At 29.8% G+C, this 23,436-nt stretch overlaps 3 protein-coding genes across 6 annotated transcripts; 1 reads left to right on the forward strand and 2 right to left on the reverse strand.

The window, feature by feature from the left end:
• Positions 1 to 3,621: 3,621 nt before the first annotated feature.
• Positions 3,622 to 4,678, reverse strand: LOC109792021 (large ribosomal subunit protein eL14). The gene is made up of 5 exons (XM_020351407.3): positions 4,557 to 4,678; positions 4,386 to 4,487; positions 4,174 to 4,303; positions 3,980 to 4,092; positions 3,622 to 3,885 (listed from the first exon to the last, which is right to left on the reverse strand). Exons 1-5 carry the CDS (start codon positions 4,557 to 4,559, stop codon positions 3,835 to 3,837), a joined length of 399 nt encoding a protein of 132 aa, XP_020206996.1. The 5' UTR covers positions 4,560 to 4,678; the 3' UTR covers positions 3,622 to 3,834.
• Positions 4,679 to 5,748: 1,070 nt separating this feature from the next.
• RIC5 (ROP-interactive CRIB motif-containing protein 5) lies at positions 5,749 to 14,675 on the forward strand. 4 transcript variants are annotated; one of them, XM_020351383.3, is made up of 10 exons: positions 5,749 to 5,901; positions 6,590 to 6,723; positions 7,446 to 7,501; positions 7,760 to 7,890; positions 8,939 to 9,074; positions 10,193 to 10,330; positions 10,606 to 12,984; positions 13,429 to 13,589; positions 13,688 to 13,791; positions 13,866 to 13,920. In XM_020351383.3, the coding sequence occupies exons 2-7, from the start codon at positions 6,606 to 6,608 to the stop codon at positions 10,639 to 10,641; spliced, it is 615 nt and encodes a 204-aa protein (XP_020206972.1). In that variant the 5' UTR covers positions 5,749 to 5,901; positions 6,590 to 6,605; the 3' UTR covers positions 10,642 to 12,984; positions 13,429 to 13,589; positions 13,688 to 13,791; positions 13,866 to 13,920. The 4 variants fall into 4 exon arrangements, with proteins under 4 accessions (XP_020206972.1, XP_020206984.1, XP_082916004.1 ...); XM_020351395.3 differs by having other exon boundaries at positions 5,794 to 5,901; positions 6,595 to 6,723; XM_083059878.1 differs by lacking the exon at positions 5,749 to 5,901 and adding an exon at positions 6,335 to 6,351.
• Positions 14,676 to 14,797: 122 nt separating this feature from the next.
• On the reverse strand, positions 14,798 to 18,264 carry LOC109806512 (P-loop containing nucleoside triphosphate hydrolases superfamily protein). The gene is made up of 5 exons (XM_020368941.3): positions 17,499 to 18,264; positions 16,764 to 16,919; positions 16,566 to 16,673; positions 16,375 to 16,485; positions 14,798 to 16,270 (listed from the first exon to the last, which is right to left on the reverse strand). The coding sequence occupies exons 1-5, from the start codon at positions 18,159 to 18,161 to the stop codon at positions 15,014 to 15,016; spliced, it is 2,295 nt and encodes a 764-aa protein (XP_020224530.1). The 5' UTR covers positions 18,162 to 18,264; the 3' UTR covers positions 14,798 to 15,013.
• Positions 18,265 to 23,436: the final 5,172 nt, after the last annotated feature.

The following is a 23,436-nucleotide window of genomic DNA, read 5'->3' on the forward strand; positions in this document are numbered from 1 at the left end:
TCGATCACATTCCTTAAAGACACATGATGAAGATTGAACAATTCTTTCTTATTTTTAGGGTCATTACCCTGACCTGCAAAATCTTGTAGATGATATCTTACACCTCGAAATGAAGCTAAAAATTGGCGTTGATTAGGAAATCCACAATCCACCAAAAAAATATTTACCTAATTACATATGCAATATATATAATATTAGTATAATAATTATTATTATTATTTAAAGAATAAACATTTAGATATATAGAATATATATATATATATAGGAGCATATCAAGTGAGAAGAATTTATTATGAGAAAGTGAGAAGGTTAAAATATAACCCTTATATTAATCAAGTGAGAGAAAATTAATCTAAGGGTTATATTTTAACCTTCTCACCTTCTCATAATAAATTCTTCTCACTTGATATGCTCCCTATATATATATATATATATATATATATATATATATATATATGTATATATTATTTTAGTTATATATTATATGATAATTTTTAATGATATTTATAAATGTAAATTATTCTAACAATATTTTCTCTTTTAAAAAATAAGCTAATGAAGACATAAATCCTAAACCCTAAAAAATTAGATACTGCAATGTCTTATGTTAATTTTCTTTTTTTAAAATATAAAAAAGTCCTAATTTCACAATATAAAAATAAAAATAAAAATTCATAGTAAAATAAATAAAATAATTGTTGAGTCGTAAAAGGAGGGGGATAAGAGTAATAAACTTAAAGGAAGGAGAGAAATCGCAGTTTTTATGCTGAGAGGGTTCTTCCCCCAACTAAGATTCATTTTCATCTCATTCTACTCACAGAAATCCTAACAAATTCATCTTATATATATATATATATATTGTAGAGATTATGATATAAATTTCATCTTTCACCTTTTTCTATTCTTGACGTGTTATAAAAAAAATTACCACTTAAAAGTTGAAATTTCAAGCATTTTTTAATTTGTGTTATATAAAGGAACAAATTCAACTACATAGAATAAAATAAAGCAAGTCAATTAAAGAGAACGAACAGAAAAATAAAGCAAAATCAACGACACTATCATTTACATATCGGAGTTTCACAAAAATAGGGGAATAGGATGAGAACAGTACTACAATATTATATATGAGCAATGAACAATAGTGCAATATTATTAGCAGAGAAAAAATAGAGAAGACAGGAACATAGGGAAAAAAAGATGAAAAACTCACTTGAAAATTCTTGAAAAGTCACTTCAAGCAATCCTTCAAAATTCGATGGGTTTGGATGGGATTGTTTTATGAATTTGGTATTTATAGATAACACTAGAAAGTCCTTCAAAATCCCTCTCACACAACAATCCTTTAAAATCGTTATATTTTTGAATACCAATGGATTGTTTTTAAGTTGTAAAAAATCTTAAATGAATACTAATGAATTTTAATGGACTCTTTAAAAAATCTTGAAAATTCAGATTGAATACCACTGAATTGTTTTTAAGTGACATAAAATATTGATTGAATATCAATGAATTTTTTTACTAAAAAAAAGTTTTTTAAAATCCTAGGAAATCCTAAACCAATACACTCCCTTAATATTCTTAATTCAAAAATACTCTTATGATGATAAATGAGAGCATTATTAATCATGCACGTCATTGTGGTTAAGAATATTTTAGAAAATGTAATATATATTTTATAAAAAAATTATAAAAAAAATTAAATATATTTAATGAACATTCTTAATCTATGTGAAATTAGTTATTTTTGTTTATATATATATATATATATATATATATATATATATATATATATATATATATATATATATATGGATCTAGAGAGTATTAAAATTTAAAATAAATAAATATTTTGCAAGAAATTATTTAATTTTTTCATTTTTAATTTCTCCCAATCTAACATTTTTAGGAGGATTAGTACACATCAAATTTTCTCATGTATGACAATCATGATTTATGGGAATCATAATCTCAAAGAATCATGAAAATATGTTTGGTTTATTGTAAATATTTATAGAAATATTTATAAATGTTACTTGGGAATACTGCATTAAATAAGTAAATAAAGGTAATTTTATCTTAGAAAAGTTTGTTTTCTACGCCTCATGCAAATATTTTTGTGAGAATTGAGAAATGTGTAAAAATCATTCTTAAAATAATAATGTTATTTTTTAAATAATAAACCAAATATAAAAAACTAACATTTTTACGTCAGATTTTTAGAAAAGTAAAATCTTTTCAAATATCAAATGTCTTTTTAAAATTATTAATATATAAGTTACATTTTAAATTTATAATAATAATTTGAATGGTCTTACAAGATTATTTTTAAATATTAATTATTTAAAACAAATATGTTGAAGAAAGCATACATAAAATAGATTTACCTCGATGTTGAACGCACCTCAGTACATAAAAAATTAGTCCTTTATTTTTTTATTAATAAAAAAGTAAAAACAACTGAAGAAGAAGAAGATATTCTAGAAATGATATAGTCAAATAAGATCAAAATAGTTAAAATTTATTTATTTTAATCCAACACCCTTGTATTTTTTATTTTTTTTTAAGCTTATATTCAGGATCGCAAGAAGTATATTGAAATGAAACACGGTTAAAAAGAAATGAAAGTTATTTTCAATTAATTACTGTGTGAAATATATATTCAGAGGTATTAAAAAAAAACTGAAAAAAGTGAGAGGTTCACTTATTAAAATGTATATTCTAGTTGATTTTCTAGGGATAAAAAAAGATTACAATTTATTTAGTTATAAGATAGTAGTTAGGAGAAGAGAGAAGAAAAAAGTTGAGGAAGAATAAAATATGTGGACGATCTGCAACAAGATAAAACTAAATAAAAACTACGTAATCCTGAAACCAAATTTATTTCGATAATGGTACTAACTAGGTAAAACTCATTCCAAATTGAAGATTTCAAAATTTTGACCATATTTCAAGTATGGATTCCCTCCAGCTAAAAGATAATTTATTTTCCACATCATAATTTTGGTTCAGCATATAACTTACAGTTCAATGCCACAGATTTCGACGATAAAATATATAACGAGTCCCCTAATCTAGTTTAGTAATAAAAACTCATTAAAAGTTATATTCAACCAATGATAAAAAGAATATTAGAAAAGATTATTCAACTAAAATACACAACACAATGTACTATTAAGATTTAAGAATGCGGTAGTCTTATGAGTTGTGACCAACCCGTCCCCTACCCCGAAATAAATTGATATAGTGTAAGCAGCCTCTCCATAGATAAAATCTCAAGGGACATCTATCACATCAAACTAAACTTCAATCACTCGTGTGCGAAGGATCGAGAACACAAAAATTAAGGATGTGGAAAATATAACGAAATACACATATGGTCGAGTTTGTTTTAGAAAACACAGAAGGCCATATATAGTTACAAGAAGTACAAACTGAGTCATGTAGTTGGGTTAGGGGAACGTGCAAATTAATATAAGGATGTATCAAGAAATTCAATATCATACACAACCACGCAATGCCCACAAGCTACCACTTGTTCAACTTCACATAGCATAAATACCATTATACCAGCGTTAAGCAGATGTAACTTAAAAATATAAAATTATGGAGGAAAATCAGTTGCAACAATTAAAGTTTATCTTAAAAAAATAATATTAAGAAATCTGCAAGCACAAGCAAAGGCAAAACTAGGAAACTTAAAAAGTATTGTCACCAATCCCTAATATAAATATCTGAAGATGAAGCTTTTCACTAGTGTCTCAATGATACATGAACCAAAGTAAGCAACTTAATAAGAAAAATTTGAACAATATATGGGAAAGCTATGTCTGCCTAAGCGGTCTTTTTCAGCTTAGCAAGCTCTTGCCTTACAACTGCTGCCCTCTGCATAAATTAAGAAGCCAAATGTTACCATCAATAAAACAATGACACACATTGACAAAACCCATATACAACAAAATGACAACGAAAAGAATACCTTAATCTTGGCCAACATAAGCTTGAACCTATCAAAATCATTGAGGGAAGCCCTTCTCTTTTTGACAATGAGTTTTCTGCCCCATGAGCTCTTCTCCCACTTGTTCTTAACATCTGTTAATTCACAAACATTTTCAATTGTAACCTAATAAGAATAAGAACAAGAAAGGAATAAGCGATAGAAAAGAAAGGTACCAGCATCCTCCATGGCTTTAACAAGATCTTTCTTCTTAGGGACCCTCTTAATGTCAACCTTAATGTCGGTTAAGGAGAGCCTTTTGAAATTGATTTGGGACCTGACCATATCAGGGGCATCGACAAGAGCCTATGAAGAAAGGAAAAAGGCAATAGTGAGAAAGGGGGATGCATAAATGCGAGAAAAGGAGAGAGCTTGAAAAGTGGGTTACTCTGGTCTGGTCGATGACATCGACGATGACGACGAGCCTGCCATAGTCCTTGCCGTAGTTGATGAGAGCAACCCTCCCGATCTCAACGAACCTCTTGAAAGGCTGAACAAGGAACAGAGTTAGGTTAGGTTAGAATGTGAGAACGAAAGAGAAGAGAGAATGAAGAATCACCATTTTCGGCAGAGACGGTGGGAGATGGAACACTAACTAGTAACTAGGGTTTTCGGTGTTCATCTTCTGAATGTTTTATAAAACAACGTCGGACTCGGATCCACGTTAACATGGGCCTTTCGTGTTCCAGGCCCAATGTAATATCATCTTCTCTTTTTTATTTTTAGTATTTTAAGTATATAATTCTAAATACATATGTATTTTAGTAATTACCATTGATATATGATTGTTTTTTGAATTAATTAATCTTACTACTTATATATATATATATCAATTGTTTATTGATTATTTACAGATCATTACTTCATCTATAGTAGTTATTTTTAATAAAAAAATTGTAAAAAATAGTAGTTATTTTTAATAGAAAATTGTAAAAACACTTTAAACTTATATATAAACAGGTTTTATACAATTTCTTTTAAAATCACTACTTAAATTACATTTTCTGGTTAAAATGTCTTATCCGAACAAAACATTAGGATTATCCAAACAAAAACTTATTGACAAGCTTGCTTACAATTTGATAGAGAAGATGAGGCAAATAAAGCCTTGCTTAAAAAAATGAAAAAAAAAAGAAACAGATCTTCATTGGTTTGGTCCCTGAACCCCTACATACACTATTATTGTAAGATTACGAAATTCAGGAAGATTCCTCAATCAAACTTTTATACGTACCACTTTCGAATTCATCATCTCTGCACGTTCCGTTTCAAATCTGAACATGAACAAAAATTATTAGCTGAATATATAATACCATGTTTAATTATTTAATATTTTTCAACTGTGACACCCGTTTTTAAAACAACCAAAAACACGAAAAAACAACAGATCAAAATTATGTAATTATTTGTCAACTCTTTGTCATTCAACTAGAGTATTTTCAAGTGTTATTTTAAAAAAAAATTATTGATGAATAATAACGCTTTATAAATTATTATTTGTAAAAATTTTCTCATATTTTTTAATCTGTAAAATTAAATTCAGTATTAATTGAGTTTGCACTAATTTAAACACTCTATTCAACCAAAAAAATATATTTTTTCTTTTTAATTTACAGAAAATACTTTTATTTTTTCTTTATAAGAACTCAAGGAAAAATTATCAAAAGAATAATGATTTATTATAAAATTACTGACTTTTATACTGCAAGATGATTTATTATATTTTTGAAGACAAAGTATATTATGGATTAAGAGCGTAACTAGTAATTCCTTATTTAAATTCTGAGATATAAATTCGACGTCACCTTTGGAAAACAAAATTAAAAAAAATAGCTATAAATTTGTGTGATACGCCTGCAGTTTTTATTCTTAGTCTGAGATCACCGAGGTCTTCCTCGTTCAGTGTATGTCTATCTCAATCGTAATTGTTTCTTCCTTTCCATCCACAATCTTTGTTTTTCTTTTGTTTCCCTATAAAATTAATATCCAAAATTTCTGAGATTTAAAAAATTAAAAAAAAAAATTAGTTCATGGGATGCTTCTGAACACATTCACTTGCGATTCGAGATCTGACATTCTTATTTCTTCATGCTTTTGTTCAGTAAATTTTATATTCTTTGATCTGACCTCGGAACCTTCCATTTCTATCCATGATCCATATAATTTCAATGGGGTTTATTGCCTTCTATTTGCATTTGGTGATGACTGATGAGCAAAAGGGTGGAGTTTAATTATGTTATGATGATCACATACGAGTTAGATCATAGATGTACAATTGCACATAGCTGTAAGCATTTTTGAAAATAGGGGCTGCTCACCACAAGTTATTGTCTTCAACAAGTTTTTGATCCGCTGTTGGTGCAGTTTTCATTAAATTGGTTTCTTTTGCATCCCTTTACAAGTCTAAATTTCGCATATGCATGTCTGCTACTGATGCAAGTGCTGTATTTTTCTTCCCTTGATTTCACATTCTGAAATTTATCAGATGGATAAAAGAAAGGGAATATATTTATATGCTTTAATAGTATTGGCTTAAATGTTGATTTGTTCGGTGCTTTACTTATCTATTTATTGGGTTTTGGCTATGTTAAGTGTAGCAAAGCACGAAATGGAGGGGACTGTCTTTACTCCTGCACTGGAAGGAATTAAGCTTGTAAAATCGGACCAAGGAGAAATTCTGACTCAGCCTTTCTTGGATGCCTGCAAGCAAATACTGCCTGTTATAGGTACATGTTCTTGGTCCCTTAAATTGTTATTGTCGCGAGGCAAAGATATAGAAAGGCAAAGATGTTAATTGGACATTTTTTGGAGTGTTTTTTCCTTTTGTTTGCTGTGCTTTATTTTGACAGAGGAATGGTCCCTTGCTCCTTTTGAATGTTCGACAGTATGTTAAACAACGTGAAGAGAACAAAAACCATTATATTTGTTAGATATTAATGGATTTTTCTCTCTTTGAACAAGATAGGAAGAAGGATATAAGTGATTTTTTCCTTAGTGGGCTGGGTTCTGCTCCCTTAGTCTCTTGGCCTTCTGCTATCTTCATCTTACTTAAAAGTTATCCAAACTTGTATTGTTATATGACTTGTATCTAACGCGGGAGAAAAAAAAAAGTTGATCTTATATTACCTACCAATTTTTGGCATCCATATTACATCTAGCTTTTAGTATCACCGTATGCTTTTGACATGTTTCTTGGCTATTCAACTGTCTGTAATTCTGTATACTTAAAATTTATAACGAAAGATTTCATTAAGAGGAAAAGGAGTAAAAAGCAGTAAGTTCATGAACCCTTCAGGATCAAAAAACTATATACATATGTTAATTTGTAGAAGTAGTATGTTACAATCTATCTCTAAAACATAAAATGCATTTTGCAGTTAGATGTATGACAATATTAAGATTAATATTTGTACCATGATTAGATGGACTAATGCTTTTCTTATGGCAGATAAGTTTGGAGCTGCTATGTCCCTCGTTAAATCTGACATAGGTGGTAACATATCGGTATGTTTTCGTCATCTGTTTTTATCTTATTTGCTTATCATTTTGGTATATACCGGTCATCTTAGGCATGCTTGCAGCTTTATATAGCTTGGGTGGTTCATTTTTCTAATTCATGTGTAAATGGCTGATATAAACATGTTTATGCTTTACTTTTTATACAGCTTTTGGTATGTATTACATACATAAACAATTAATATTGGCTCAAAACATCAAATACTATATATTCTCACTCTATATTGTGTTGACCTTTTGAGGCAGAGATTGGAATCTAAATATAACTCCAATACAACCAGATTCAACTACTTGTACAGTTTGGTACAAGTAGAGGTTGAAACTAAAACGGCTAAGGCATCATCCAGTTGTACCAATGGACTTCTTTGGCTTACCAGGTAAAGAACACCAAGTAGCTACCATTTAACTTGTAATTCTTACTGGTATGACATTTTGGAGGACTATTTCTTTGACTTGTAATATTTCTGGCAGAGTCCGTTGTCCATGAGTAAACGTATAGCTAAAAGAAAAAAGATTAGGATGAAAAAGGTATTTAGATGTGCATGGAAATAATGATTTTAGCAACACATCTCATAACAGAAAAGAAAAAGTCATGTTAAAGCCACGTCCTTTCCAAATTTTGGACCAAAATGCAACATGAACCTGGCCATAATGAATAGAGATACTATTAAGAATGACAATGTGTGCATTTGTAATGACGTTTATTATCAAAAATCTGACATGATATTCTCCAGTAACTCTTGTTGTGGATCAACAAAATCTGATCCTGGCTTGTTCTTCTAAACGATCAAAAGCCAGAATTTGTTTCCTGTCTGTTTTGGTTGAATCACTTTTCAAGGTGTTATGGAATATGGAGAATTCACATTGTTTTTGTTATTTTTCAGCTCAATGATGGATCCTTTCACCACCTTCAATAATAAAGCCTTTTGTTTTTCTTTAATTTATTGAGCTTCTGTTATCTGAGTTTACCTTTCTAAAGGTATGAGGATGATAATGATAAGTACTGTAAACATAAGAAAGAAAGCACAAAATTTCTTTGTGGGACCTCTTTCCTTCAACACCTTACCACTTAATGCTTGCCTACCCTCTTAATGTTCTCATCATTAAATCTACCCTCCTCCAATAATAGAATGCCACTGTCATTGTCACCTAACGGTTTTCACATTACAGGCAAATTACATTGGAGAAGGTCACTCCTATCTAATTCCCTTCCCCTGCTCATTGTGGCTCTCATGGGCCTCTAATCCAATGACCTTCCCCTTAGCTCTTCTAATGTAAACCTTCGTAATAGGGGGACATTTATCAATGATTATAGTAGTTTTTAACTTTCATTTAGTGACCAGAGATCTCAAGAAATGGTTATTGGTTGCATTTAATTATCATAATTTATGATACATTTATTTCTCTGACCTGCAAAATTTTCAGAGCAATGGATTTTTTGTTGGCATTGTTCCAAAACTTAACTGATCATGCGGATTGGACGATGGCACAAGTCTGTACAGATTCCTATAACAAGACTCTAAAGAAGTGGCATGGCTGGCTTGCTAGTTCAAGCTTCACTGTAATGTTCTTTTGATGCTTTTTTCTTCTTCTTCCTTTTTATAATCTTGAAAGTTCTTCATTGAAACAGAACCCTTTTATTGAAGAATCTTGCTTCATCTATTCAAGTTATTATTTTGCTTATTTAAAATTCAGTAATTTAGAGATGTAGCATATCACGGTACAAGTTTATTGCCGGATGAAATGATCTGAACGATATTCTCAGCCAGAAAAAGCAATTAAATTCTGATAGTGATAATAATAAATAAACTAAAATCCATATCTTTTAGTTATGCACAAGTCTATGTGACTTAAACTAAAATGCAATTTAAACTTTGAAAGTAAGACAATCTTTATATATTTTTTTCTCCATCAAACACATGATTTTTTCTCTGAAAACCATACATCCTTTTACGATTAATATATGTCATTTTATAGCTTCTTTGCTTTATAATTTTAAATTTAATTTATTTTCAATAAATTAATATGTTGTCTTTATAATTTAATTTTTTCCCCTTTATACACACACATGTACATGTATAATAGATATCTAGATTGATACTGAAACAGAGAGATATTTGTCGGAACTAGTTACATTTCTCCTTTATAATTTCAATGTCTTTCTCTGTAATATTTTTATTTGTAATTTTTGAAAATTTAATTAAATTTATAAATACCCTTACAGTACATAAGAATACTTCTTAGTTCAACTTACACTGTAATGTCTTTGGTCCCTTTTTATGCTTTTATTTACCTTTTTTCTGGCAATTGATTTTTTCTACTGAATAACTCATCGTTTATTTTTATCTATCTTTATCTATCATATTAAATCACTTATCATACCTTCATTTCTCTCTCTGCCTTCTGTCTTTCTAAGATAATACTCATTATACATTTATTTTCTAATATCCATCTCATTTTCAACCCCATTTTTATCCTATTTCTCATTTTTCTATCACATCATCTATTACTTCTATTACTTTTTCTCACTGTCTTTTTCTTTTCTCTCTATCTCAACTTATTTACACTCCAAAATTGGGTGCACGACTTTCACTCTCATCTTTGTAGGTGTCTACTAGATGATGGGTAGTATATGGTATTCGACATTCTTTTGTGACGTAATAAATGCTCTACGTACAGGTAGCGATGAAGCTTGCTCCTGATAGGAAGAAATTCATGGAGGTGATACAAGGAAGTGGAACTGGTGATGTTAGGGCCGAGATGGAGAAATTTTGTGCTGACTTTTCTCCAATCCTTGAAGAGAATCACAAGTTCCTGGTAAGATGCCTTGGATTTATTTAGCTTTTCGATGATCATAACTAGCATGTATCTAACTGGCCTGAAATAGTACATTGAACTGCATGCATCATGTTCTGGATTAAGCCACATATATTCTGGTGTGTGTGTGTGTGTGTTATTAAATTAAAAACGAATGCAGTTCATTTAATCCCGTTATCTAAGAATTCAATTAATAACATCTAGCAGCTCCACGACAAAGATGATAGTTTTAAATGGATGTAGAAACTTAAAGACTTACTGTTCTTCTGGCACAGGCTCGTCTTGGCTTGGATGATATGAAGGCATCATGAAGACCTGGTCTCACTCTCATGTTGAGTCCTTAAAGTCCATTTTCTTTGTTGGCATCCAGTCCCATTCACATGATAAAAACTCAATTACTTTAATCATGTTCCGCAAATTTCTTGTTTTCTGCTTGGTGGTATAGAATCTTGATTTAAGCGTTGTTGAACTCTAGTTTAATTTCTTATTATAAAAACAGTCATTATTTTTAGGCTCAATCTTACTCTTAGTTTGTATTATGCATGGTTTTGCTTTCTTAATTTTTTTAGCTAATTCAATTTTTTCTCATTTTTTTACTCAAAATCTTCATAAATCAAATTGATTAATCCATTTTAAATTTTCTCTTACTCAACTAACTAATCAAAACATTGTGTTTCTTCCAAAATAAAAAATCTCAATCTTTTCCTGTTCAATCTCTAATCTCATCCAATAAAATCTTCCTATATTTATAAAAAAAATTCACTAAATTGCAAGCTAAAAACTTTTGAAATTATTTTACATCTCAAATTTATTGTAAATTCCTAAATATTTGAAAACACACACACACGGGAGTTTTAAGTATAAGACTGGTGACATGATAAGATTTGCTTGAATTTAAAAATAAACTAAATTAGCTTTGAAAAAAATACTAATAACTTGGAATTTAAAATCGCATATTTCAAAATAGAATTTTGTTCAGTAATGGAGAAGAAGATGGTAAGAAAGAAAAAGGTCAAAATGACTGGAATTTTATATTATGTGATTTGAGAGAAAAATAATATATAAAGAAAGGCCGAGTTTTCTTTTGTTTAGATGAATAAAAGGTAATGAGAGAAAAAAAAATGTTTTCTTTTAAAAGTTAAAATATATTCTTAAAATTTAAAAACACATGTTAGATAAGAAAACTTAAGAGACATGGGTTGGTAATATACTTGATTTCCATGTTTCCTTCTTATTTTAGAGAAAAACCTTTGAAGTTAGTTGTTGCCTAATATTCTTTCTTGACTTCTCTCCTCTCTTTTTTTCTTATACCTTTATGATACCAACTAAGGAGAAAAGCTTCAGAAATTTGTGTTTTCTCTCGCCCTTTTTCTTTTCTCCCAATTTTGTTATTCTAAACAAATACTAAAAGAATTGAAGTGCAATTCATGAGTGAGTTTTGAAAACTCCTGTTACCAATTCGATTCGCATAATAAAAAATAAATAAATAATTGCAATTCATGAGCAAAAATATATGACGGCTGTTTACAAAAGTAAGGTAAAGTAAATATACATTTAATTTTTGTTGAAACATATTATGCTTTGTCCCCAGAATTTTACTCTAAAATTTTAGCTCGCTAATTTACTCTTAGAAAGACAAGTATATATATATATATATATATATAAAGAGAGAGAGAATTTTAAAGTATGTTGTAAATGTGAGTGTGTGACTAACATCCATATTAAAACTTATTGATTAAATAGTGAAAATCTCGTGCATAATTGAGTTCAGTTGTATAATTAAATTTAGACACATTTTAATTATGTTCAATAGTTTAAAATTAATCAATGCAACTTAAAAAAAAAAAAAAAAAAACTCCAAATTATTCTCACAAGTTAGACTAAATTTGTGAACCTTTGACGTTATGTTGAAGTTGTAATTAGTGAATATATATGCGCCGCACCACAGGGAGCCATTTTATCTAAGTTTAGTAAAGGGGCCAAGTTGAATTTACAGTGAATTCTAAGGTGTGGTGGGTAAAAAAAAAAATTAAATCATCTGTGTGTGGTTAAAAAGAAAATCATTAAATATATTATTTATAATAAAATAAATAAATGGCTGAGATTGAATATTTTTTTCATGTATCATTATTGTCTATTTATTTTAATAAATATATCTAGCAATTATTTTTAACCCTATATATCTAACAATTATTCAGCTAAATTTACACAAATATATTTTTTGTTACTGTCCTTTTAATTTAGGTTCACAAATGGCATAGGATTGTGGTTTTGAAGGCGTTTTTGTCGCACATTGACTAGAATTAGGAGTAAAAGATTTGTCCGAAATAAGGTTATAGAGACGAAAATTACAATGAAAGCTTTATGGTTCCATAAAAAATACCTCTCGAGTTACTGGTTTTGATTTTGCCTGGCCACCAATAGGGGGCGGTAAATCAAATTCCAGCGCTTTCATTTCAACACTTTTCTGATTTTCCAACCTGAAGTCTCTCTCTTCTTTGGTTGGATTTGGATGCTTCTTCCAAACATCCAATCAAGAACTACTAAACTTCCATCACATTTTTTCCCATGTTTTTCTTCATTGCCAAGTCCCAACACTGAGAAAATAACATCATATATATGATTCATTCAACCATTGTCCTGGAGGTGGTCAGGTACATGCATTCCTATCTCTTTTTCTTTATCTGTCTTTTCATTTTCAATTCGAATTTTCTATATTGAATGTGCTCAAGATGGTGTATTTTATTTGTTTGTTCCTTTGAAATAACTAGGTAGTGCAAAACATTAACAATCACAATTTAAAAATAAATAGAAATGGGAGAACATCAACCCATGATCTATTAGTGCAACATTATTTTGAACACTAAGGATAATCTAATGATAGAAAATTGAAATAGTATATACAAGATCTTAAATTTAAATTCTGTTATTTTCATTATAATTCCTGCGAATAAAAAGTGTAATTTCATTCTAGTTTGGTTTTGAGGTGAAAATATGCAAGTATGTGAGCTTTTTAGTGCTTATGATGATTCTATCCATGACCTTGTATGAAAATAGAAAGGAGAGAGAGAACAAATATATTCCGTTTTTGGTTTCAGAATTTTGTAGCTGGTTCCATTGAAGATTAGAGACACTTAAGAGTTTTGAAGGTGCAAATACATAAGAGCTTCAACAATGACGTCAGGCGCGGTGAAAGGGCAGGTGAAAGGGCAGATGAAAGGCCTCCTGAAGGGGCTTAGATACATCTCCCAAATATTTGGTAACTACACACATTCTTCTAATTGCACGTTATGCATGCATGCATGCATGTCTAAAATTGTTATGAATTTGAAAATAAAGAATAAAGTTGCATTGTAGACGAGGAGGAGGAAAACAAGGAGATACAAATTGGGTTCCCAACAGACGTAAAGCATTTGGCACACATTGGATGCGAAAATGCCGTAGCAGCTACACCTAGCTGGGTGGGTAGTGCCTACCATTCTCTCCTTCAACTCATTCTCTTGTACCTTATCATTAATTAAATCTCATTCTGCAGATGACCGAGTTCAAAGAATCATCAGATCAACCTTCGTCTAAGCCAACACCTGAAGGTATACAAAGACACTTAACATAAAATCTGTTTAAATACAAATTTATAAACATTTTTTAGAGTTGCTCTACTGGAAAAACTCTAAGAAAAAATGTTTTTAACTTGTAAGAGACTATTGTATACTATATCTTGCTTATATTTGATATTATATGAGTGAAGTGTTGGTATGATGCAGAAAAAGATAGTAGCAAAAAAGTAAGAAAGCCAAAGGCTCGTTCTACAGAAGGGCAGTCTCCGGGGAGAGAGATATCGGCCTCCGGGGAGGGGACAAAGCCCAGCCGACGACCCCATTCGTCGGAGGTAACAAGAAGGGCCCCCCGCCACTCGTCGGAAGAAGAGAAGGCAGCAACAAAACAGCACCGCAGGAAGTCCAAAACGACGTCGGAGGAGAAGGAAGGTTCCTCCAGGAGGGCACCCAGAACTCGAAGAGCATCCAAGGGAGGTTCCTTAACTGAATTCCCCTTTTCAGATTCTGGAAGTGGAACTCAGTAGAGATCATCCGTCATAGTGGACCAGCAGCAGATTCAGTTTAGAGAGAGATTTCAGGGGCAACAAATTCATTATGCTTCCATTACAATTAATTATTAACCATACATATAACAAACCTTCCATCCATTTTGTCCGGCCCTTTTTTGCCTTTTCATTTTTGAAATAGTGTCACTGCCTATTTTGGATCCATGTGATTCTGGATTCCAATTGTTACTAAATATGTAACAAATTTTCTATTTCATTATAAAGTGCACTTATTGAGATGAATCTGATTTGTGCAAAATTACTTCTTTTTTCTTTTTGTACTGATCATTCCCAATGGAGCTGAGTATGATTGTTAACTATTGATTAAACAGGAAAAACACCACGTCAAGTAGTTGTATGCAAAATTAGTTGAAACAGCACAAAGAAGGGCTGACAGAATTATATTTATAGAACAAACTAGTACACAAACTACAAACAACAATCGGATGAAAACTGTATACAAAAAAGTACAAATTCTCAAAAGAAAACCACAAAAAGACATAGTAATAACGGGGTGTTAGATAACGAAGAAATAGTCACGTTTCCAGAAAGAAACTTGATAATTGTACAAACCATTAGAGCTAATTTCCCAAAACATTTTGTGGTTCGAAGTTCTCCTTATTGGAGATCTTAAAAACGGAGTCCTTGTCACTTGTCTTGGCAGGAGAAAACTCATCAGGCATCTTTTTTGTGGGTACTGGGGTTCCAATGTGCTGGGAGAGTTCTCTTTGGTTTCCACAAAGAGTGAATATATTTTGAATCCTCAGTAGTCTAGAAGACCCAAGATCCTTGTCATCCACTGAATTTGCCTTAAAACAATCATCTTTCATTGGACTTGTGTTAGACAGGTTTAATGTTGCCAAGGAGCCTGCACCACTAGCCTTGTCAACAACACTACATACCCTCTTTTCTTCTATGACTTCTTTCTCCACTTCCTCATCTTCCCCTTTGTCTTCATCTTCTTCTCCCTCTTCCTCATATACTGTACTAAGGCACACTCTTTGGCTAAAGTTTGGTGCAAAAACATGAGCATCTTCTTTTACAACATTTAAAGTATTCGGACAAGGTTGATTTGAAAAGTCTTGCTTAACATTGTAATCACTCCTGCACACAACCCCACCAACAATATTTACTTCGCGGCCAAGGGGTTCTTGATCATCCAAGTCCAAATCCATTGACTTCACCATTCCAGGATCATCCTCACTTTTGTAAACACGCAATAGCCTTCTCATAAACCCACTTGACTCCATCTCTTTCAAGTCATTTTCCTCACTACACCCTGCTTGCCTTGAAGAACATAGCTGCAACTCAATCTCTTCCAGTCTCCTTCTCAGAGTCTCAACTTCCTCCTGCTGCTGCAGTATCCTCTCTTCCATTCTTTTCCTCTCCAATTCAACAAATTCATTAGTCATTCTTTGGCACTCTTCCAACTTCTTTTCCAACTCTTGTCTCAGAAGCCGGGTTCGTTCATTTACCTTCAGGTTAATTTCCTCCTCACTTGCAGTTCCTTTGCCTTTCACAGTGTCCAGTTTAGCTCTTAACGCAGCAACTTCCTCTTCTTTTTTCATAAGTTTTTTGTGGGCTTCGTTTCGCTCTTTCTCTCTCTGCTTGTTCTCCATTTGTAGCTTCATGATAAATTCATCCATTGCAGCAATTCTTGATCCCAAAATGACAGCAGAAGAAGATTCGTCATCCTTGACTGGAGTATGAGGACCACGGACTATGCATTTTGCTTTTGCCCCATATTCAAGTGTAGAGATTGTCTTATGTATCTCCTTTGGATCAGGACTTGCACACAGTATCATTAGGATTTTTGACTTGTCATCTTCAAAGGAATCCTTAAAAATGGAAGATATAAAAATTACTGACATCAAATAAAACCTCAAATAACATATAAGATGAATTCAGCAATTTTCTCAATTAAAAAGACAGTATTATTTACCTGCAGAAGCATGGTAAGTTTGCTGTCCCTGAAAGGCACATGTGAATCACCATTTGCAATGGACTCCACCACTCTCTTCAGCGCTGTGTTTCCTTGATTGATTTTTGCAGTCTATTATTCATTGCCAGTATAATAGTCAGCAGAGAAATACATGGTCCAAGAAGGAGAATAAAAAATGGCAAAAATGTTACCTGCATCTTGGCCTCAAATCCAGTTTGACCAGCTTGTTCAATATTTTCTGACCCAGCCATGTCTACAAGCATTAGCCGCCCTCCCACAGTTGGGACATCAAGGATTACCTGATCAGAATAGAAGAAGTGTAATCAGTTACCAACCAACCAAGGGATCTTAATAAATGTAACAGAATCATCCTCCAAAGCAACCCATACCATGCAGTGACTTCTAGAACTTCTGTCATTACAAAGTGTGCTTTTAACAATCCTTCTCTTCTCCACTTTCTGAATTTCTTTTGAGATCTTCCCTGCTTCATTCCCAGATATATAGGTTGCATTCTTAGCCTTTTTCCCCATCACTTCAAGTTTCACCTAAAAGTGAAATAGGCAAAAGTAAGAAAGCAAACCCCATCTAAGTGTCAAGGACAGACAATTAATTAAAGAACCAAACTAAAATCTAATTATCCACATCACGTTTTTGTTTGTGTGTAAATAAGAGAAACTGCTCGCTTTTGTCATTATCGAGTTCCAATCCAAATCCCATTAAGTAATGCAATCAGCTTACTTATGCTTTTCCATAACAAGCTTTTCAGGGAAACAATATAAATTTTTTTACTAAGTTTTAGCAAGCATCTACTAACACATGTTTTTTCCAGTCAAGACTCATCTGTTCTGAGAAGAAAGCATACCAACAAGGGAGAATTATTTTCTGAAGTAAGAAATGTTTCAATGTTTCAAAGCCCTTCTTCAGAGAGAAGCATAAATGATATAACCACACAGCCAAGCAAAATTTAGCCAGCCAATTTCGTACAAGTTATGAAAATAAGTAACAAAATGTAAGTTTCATGAGCATACAACGAAAGCAAGCCAAATAAAAACCACAGTCACATACACATTCTGGAGCACAAAAACCAGCAAAATACACTGGAGAAGCAACATAGATTATATTACCTTTGAAGCACTACCCCCCTTAGGCCAGCCAAATCCAAACCCTCCTCCCCCACCTCCTCCATTGGTGGACAATAGATCATAGATCTCCTCGTTGTAAATCTCCAAAACAGTGACTTGAACAAAAGTTCCCACCCCAAGATGCTCACCACCATCTCCATCTGCATCCCCATCTCCAAGAATGTCCCTCAGAGACCTATACACAATCCCTGCCTGCTTTGTGCACCCAAACATAGTGTGACTCTTTCCAGAACCAGTTGGCCCATACATCATGATGGTGCACTTGTCCCCCAGCTTAACCCCATGGATCCTTGACTCCACAAATTTCTTATAGAACACATCCAAATCCTCCTCCTCCGATACAGAAACCCCATCAAGCGTGAAGTCCCGGTACCCAAAATCCGCGCGGACCCTAATGGAACTCGAGGTGGAACTGGTCTGAAGAACGGATAAAGGTTTGTCCTTTCGATCTGGGTAGTCACGGATCCTGGCAATGACTTCAATTGGGTGTTCAGGTGGGGGCTCCTTGTTTGCAACGGAATTGGGGTTGGGAGAAGGGTGTGTTTGCGGTGCTGATTTGAGGCCATTGAAATTGAGACGGTGCTTGGACTGTGGAGTCTTCAACTGAGTGGGGTGGTTTGGTTTCGAAGAAGGGGTGGGAGCCATGGTTGTGAGAAATTAAAACCCACAAAGGAGAAAGAATGTCGTGCAAGAAACAAAAGCTAGAAATGAAGATGATGATGGTAAAGAGAGAAACAAGTCAGGGTTTTGAAATTTCAAAGAAAATGTAGCCGTTACAATTTCCAACGTCTATATGTGTTCCATATTATTTTTCACTCGAGAAAATCAATTTAACCTAAATTAATTAATTTATTAAAGAACAATAAATGACTCACGAAATGAGTCCAAATAAAAATTATAAGGTTTAGCGCATGGACCTTCATAGAATAAATTTGAACAAAATCCTATCTTTGTTTTACTATTTCACGGGATACACTGTTGCCTTAAATTTGGATGATGAAAATCTCGTGTGAGTTTGTAAATATAAGTAAAACAATAAAAAAGAAATTATAAATAGTTTGTAAAAATCATTGTTAATATAAAAGCATAATTGTTTTTTTTTTAATCTTAAAAATTAAATTAATTAACAAAATATCATTTGAATTTTGATTTTTAAACATCTTGTTGTGGTTAAGTATCAATGTCTTTTTTATCTTTTATTGTGGAACACGCATCTTACGAATTTTTATATCAAACAAAATAAAATTTCATTTTTTTCCTTTTTAGTTTGTTTTTATTTTTTTTGGTAAAATTACTTTTTAGTTAGTTACCAATCAAGTAATAATTTTAGTATTATTAATAATTTTAAGTAACTATTAATCTTTTTTCAAAAACAAAGTATCTGAATCTTTTTAATCAACATTAAGTACAATAAGATGTTTAAAATATTTTTTTAACTAATTTAATTTGACTTAAATATATATTTTTAGAATAGCAAATAAGATTCTATCTTATTTTACTTCTTATAATTTATTTATTTCCAATTTTAGAATTTTGATATTTTTTAATGTTCTTTTTTATCTCATAAGATATAAGTTTTTTTATATCTAGGAAACATAAATTTTAAAAATTACAAATTTTGAAAATTAAAACTCTCAAGAATAATTAAAATTAATTTAATTACTTATTAATGTTCTTAAGAATATACATGGTTCTTAAAAATTAAAAATTTTCATGTTTAATTATGATAGTATATTTCTGGATATGTAAATACTTTTTACAAAAATATTTTTTATTAAAAAAAAACTTCGTTAGATATAATTACTCAAATCTTATTATAAATATGACATTACTTTTTTATGATTTAATTACTTTTCAAAGATAATAAAAAATTTAATTGCATATATAAAAAAATATTTTATATAATAATATTTACATTTGATAAAACTTAAACTATTTTAAAAGTTGAAAACTTATAGTTAAAACTATTTAAATATAGAATTTAACAAAATAAATAAATAAATAAAGAAAAATATTGTCTTACAATTAAGAAAAATAAAAATATTTTATATTATTTTATTAAAAATAACAAATAAATTAAAAAAAATATTAATAAATATTAGTAAATTATAAAAATAAAATAAATTTTAATAATATTATTAAAATTGACAAAATTAAGAATTAATAAGATACAAGAAAAAAAATAGAAATATGAGAGGGAGAGGAGAGGAGGAAAGAGAAATAGAAGGAAAGAGTCGTAGAGATAATTTAAAATAATGAAACTCAATTATTTATTTTTTATTTTAAAAAAGAGATATTATAGTCTTTTATATAATTAAAATTTTTTCTCCTAATAAAAAAAGTTAGATTCTTAATCTCTCATAAAAATGTTTTTGTGAGAAAGTAGGATAAAAATAATTCTTAGAAAATAATATTTCTTGAAATCTTTTTTTTTAATAAATATTACACATAAAAAACTAATATTTTTGACCTAAGATTTCTATAAAACTAAAAAAATTTCTCCAACTAAAAGCCCCATCACAATTAACTCTAATTAGCTTAGTGTTGACTTGGTTAACAAAATAAAAAATATTAATTAGGATAATCAAAATAACAAAAAACATTTTAAATTAAGGTAATTATATTATTTTTCAAGCTCGTAATTTAATTAAATAAGATCTTTAATCTTTACATAAATAAGTTAATTACTTGTAATTTGTTTTTACAATTTATTTTTAGTTTTTAAAATATTATGAATAATTATTTTTATTATTTTTGACATTATTTTTATTTTTTAATTCATTAATTTACTTTTAACATTATACTTTTTAAATATTATAATTTACTTAAATACTTTTAACGTACTTTCAATGTAATTTTTACATTTCAATTCATTGCTTTTTATTAATTATAACATAATCTAATTTTTAAGTATATTATAGACAATTTGTTTTTAAAGATAAAATAATATATTGAAAGTAAATTATATTTTTTTTTTAAAATAGTACAATGTTAAAAGTAATTTTTAAGTGATTTTCGCAACGTGTTTAAGCATAATGTCTAAACCCTAAACCCTAAACCCTAAACCCTAAACCCTAAGCATCATACGCTTACATATTGCAAGGATGATTTATTTAATTTGAAATCATGTTTAATCTATATTCTGCATGAAAGCTTATTAAATTAGCAATAATTATAATACTATAAATGAGATTAGTGTCTAGTAGACTTCAAGACACTTGTAGTAGGACAAAAAACAATTGTGTATAATTTTAAGATTTTATTTTATTTTAATGATTTTGGCATAGTGACTACTACTAGGCACCACATACTTATATATTGTAAAAATGATTTATTTAACTTAAAATTGTGTTTAATTTATGTTGTATGTGAAAACTTACCAAATTAACGATAATCACAATACTATAAACAAGTTTATTGTTTGATCTAATAGACTTGAAGACACTTATAGTAAGAAAAAAAATCTATATAATTTTAAAATTTTAATTTATTTTAACTTATTTAATGTATCTAATTCAAATTATGCAAATACGATCATATTATCAATTTTTTAACTTAAAGTCTTCAAATTATTATTTTTAATCTAAATATTTGCGAGTGAGATATAAGCTTATAGCAGTTTAGAAGTTAAAAATTTAGTAAGAAAATGATAAATTTTAAAGATTTTATAAGATATGATATTAGGACTTGAAATCGGGAAAACTTTGAGGGTTTTTTTTTAATCTTAACTAAAATATGATATTTTGGTTCGTGAGTTTTGAGTATGAAAAGGTTTTAAGTAATTTAACCAACTTAATTTATAAAGGATGTTGAATTAAAAATGAAATTTTAAAGGTTTTAAATAGAAGAGAATTCAAACGGACTATATTTACTAAATTTCAAGATTAAAATACAAAGAATAAAAATACAAGCGAACCTCTTTATTTTTATAATTAATCAAAGTTTCAATTTTTTCATAAATGAATAAGTAGTTTCCAATTTAATAACTTTTATAATATATATATATATATATATATATATATATATAGAGAGAGAGAGAGAGAGAGAGGAGGGATGCACCTATTTCGAGAGTAAGTTTACTTATACTTATTTCACTCAATTATTCATATTTTACATCAGATTTCAAATATTCAACCATTAAATTAAAAAAAATTAAGATATAAATCAAATTTACAAATTTTAAAATTTTTAAAAATTATTTAATATTTTTTTATATAAATTTAAATTATTTTTATGATTATTCGTCAATTTGAATTAATTAAACAAAATATCAAATAATTTTTAAATTTTTTAAAAATTTATAAACTTGATTTATATATTAAAAATATTTAATTTAACAGTTAGATCGTCAAAATTTGAAGTAAATCATGAATTATTAAATGAAATAAGTTTATTTGAACCAAGTGAATCTCTCCTTTATATATATTAGTATAAAAAAAAATACATGTATCTTTTGTAGGAATCAAATTTAAAAAATAATACCAATTCAAAGAGCCAACTTGATCCATTTCTTTTTTTAGCATAAAAATTAAGATTATGAACCACCTTATTTGCACAAATTCATGGTCCTTTCTTTCATTTTTCTTAAAAATAATCTCAAGAAAATCTATCATTTCATTTTTTTTTTAAATAATATTCAACCAAATCATATTGATGTATGATATTTTAAATTAATAGATTCACTTGAGAAGTGTGGAGAATAGTTTTGATATTTTAAAATGTCCAAATTAAAAAACAAAAACAAAAACAATGGTAAGGCCTGTAGAGAAAAAATGGAAGTGTAAAAAGAAACGATCATGATTTTGTATTTTTCGTGTAAGAAATTGTATAACTAATTTTAGATTCTTAATGTAATTTTTATAGATCTTTGAATGTCATGTAAGATTTAAGATTTTTTTTTTTAATGAAAGAACCTAACTTAGGTTCTTAATTGAATTAATGTAAATTCCACAATAGATTCACTTTCATCTTTGTTTGTCGTAAGAATGTAGTTCTTATATAAGAATCGGTTCAACACATGGACGTGTAATGATAATAAAAATTAAGAACCTATATAAGAACTCTGACGGGTGATGCCTTAAGAGTTAAGTCCCTGTCATGTTAGTGTTTGAGCCATGACAAGTCACAGCCATTGCACTTTACACTTTACATCCACTTCATCCATGAATCCTAGTACTAGTATAACATTCAACTTCTCAAACCTAATTTCTTCACCATCACACGGAGGTTTAGCAATCATACCATACCACCCCTGCATATTTTAACTGGAAATCACACATTCTAATAATAGGTGCTCATGTCAAACGAAGTTTCGATAGAACATTTTCTTCATAAATTTTTGCTATCATTTGCAACTCACCGTTGATGTCTTCCAAAGATTAAGCTTCTGCCATCCCGTAGCTTGTAATTGTTAGGACACAATGAAGTTAAAATTAACCGGTAGGACAGCAAGATCTACATGGAGTTCAAAATTGAAATGTTTCACTACTCTCACATATTCAAAATGTTTTTAAATGTGACGATGAATGTAAAATTCTAATGGAACCAACATGCTCATGAATGTAAACTTCTAAAGTTTGATTCAAAATTTCTTAGAATACTGGATTTCAACGGATACCAACATGCAACATCCTATGAAATGAAACATGAGAAATTGAGTTCCATCCACAATTATGTGTTTTCTAATTGAGTCACACTCACTATATATGATTCTCGTAAGTGAAATAATGATGATTCACGATCTAATGTAGAAGATATGAGCCACTAGAAATAGCTTTTTACCTCTAACATACAAGCATTTTCTGTTGAAAGATACATTAGTTCATCAACACCGATGTAATTGCTTGAAAAAAAAACCAAGTTCAGAACAAAACTATACTCATGGGCAGCTAAAAACTAATCACATCTGCAAAACTAAACA

Source organism: Cajanus cajan, chromosome 7, assembly GCF_000230855.2.
Source record: "Cajanus cajan strain Asha chromosome 7, NIPB_CcT2T_4, whole genome shotgun sequence".
Lineage (NCBI taxonomy): Eukaryota > Viridiplantae > Streptophyta > Magnoliopsida > Fabales > Fabaceae > Cajanus > Cajanus cajan.

Bases quoted from the DNA above. Each gene is read 5' to 3' on its own strand.
- RIC5 (XM_020351383.3), top strand. From the start codon at position 6,606: ATGGAGGGGACTGTCTTTACTCCTGCACTGGAAGGAATTAAGCTTGTA. The intron at 6,724-7,445 runs GTACATGTTCTT...TTCTTATGGCAG, and splicing joins GCAAATACTGCCTGTTATAG to ATAAGTTTGGAGCTGCTATG. The intron at 9,075-10,192 runs GTAATGTTCTTT...CTCTACGTACAG, and splicing joins TTGCTAGTTCAAGCTTCACT to GTAGCGATGAAGCTTGCTCC.
- LOC109806512 (XM_020368941.3), bottom strand. From the start codon at position 18,161: ATGGCTCCCACCCCTTCTTCGAAACCAAACCACCCCACTCAGTTGAAG. The intron at 16,674-16,763 runs GTATGGGTTGCT...TATTCTGATCAG, and splicing joins GTTCTAGAAGTCACTGCATG to GTAATCCTTGATGTCCCAAC. The intron at 16,271-16,374 runs GTAAATAATACT...TCCATTTTTAAG, and splicing joins AACTTACCATGCTTCTGCAG to GATTCCTTTGAAGATGACAA.
- LOC109792021 (XM_020351407.3), bottom strand. The intron at 4,304-4,385 runs GTAACCCACTTT...CTTTCTTCATAG, and splicing joins ATGTCATCGACCAGACCAGA to GCTCTTGTCGATGCCCCTGA. The intron at 4,093-4,173 runs GTACCTTTCTTT...GTGAATTAACAG, and splicing joins TAAAGCCATGGAGGATGCTG to ATGTTAAGAACAAGTGGGAG.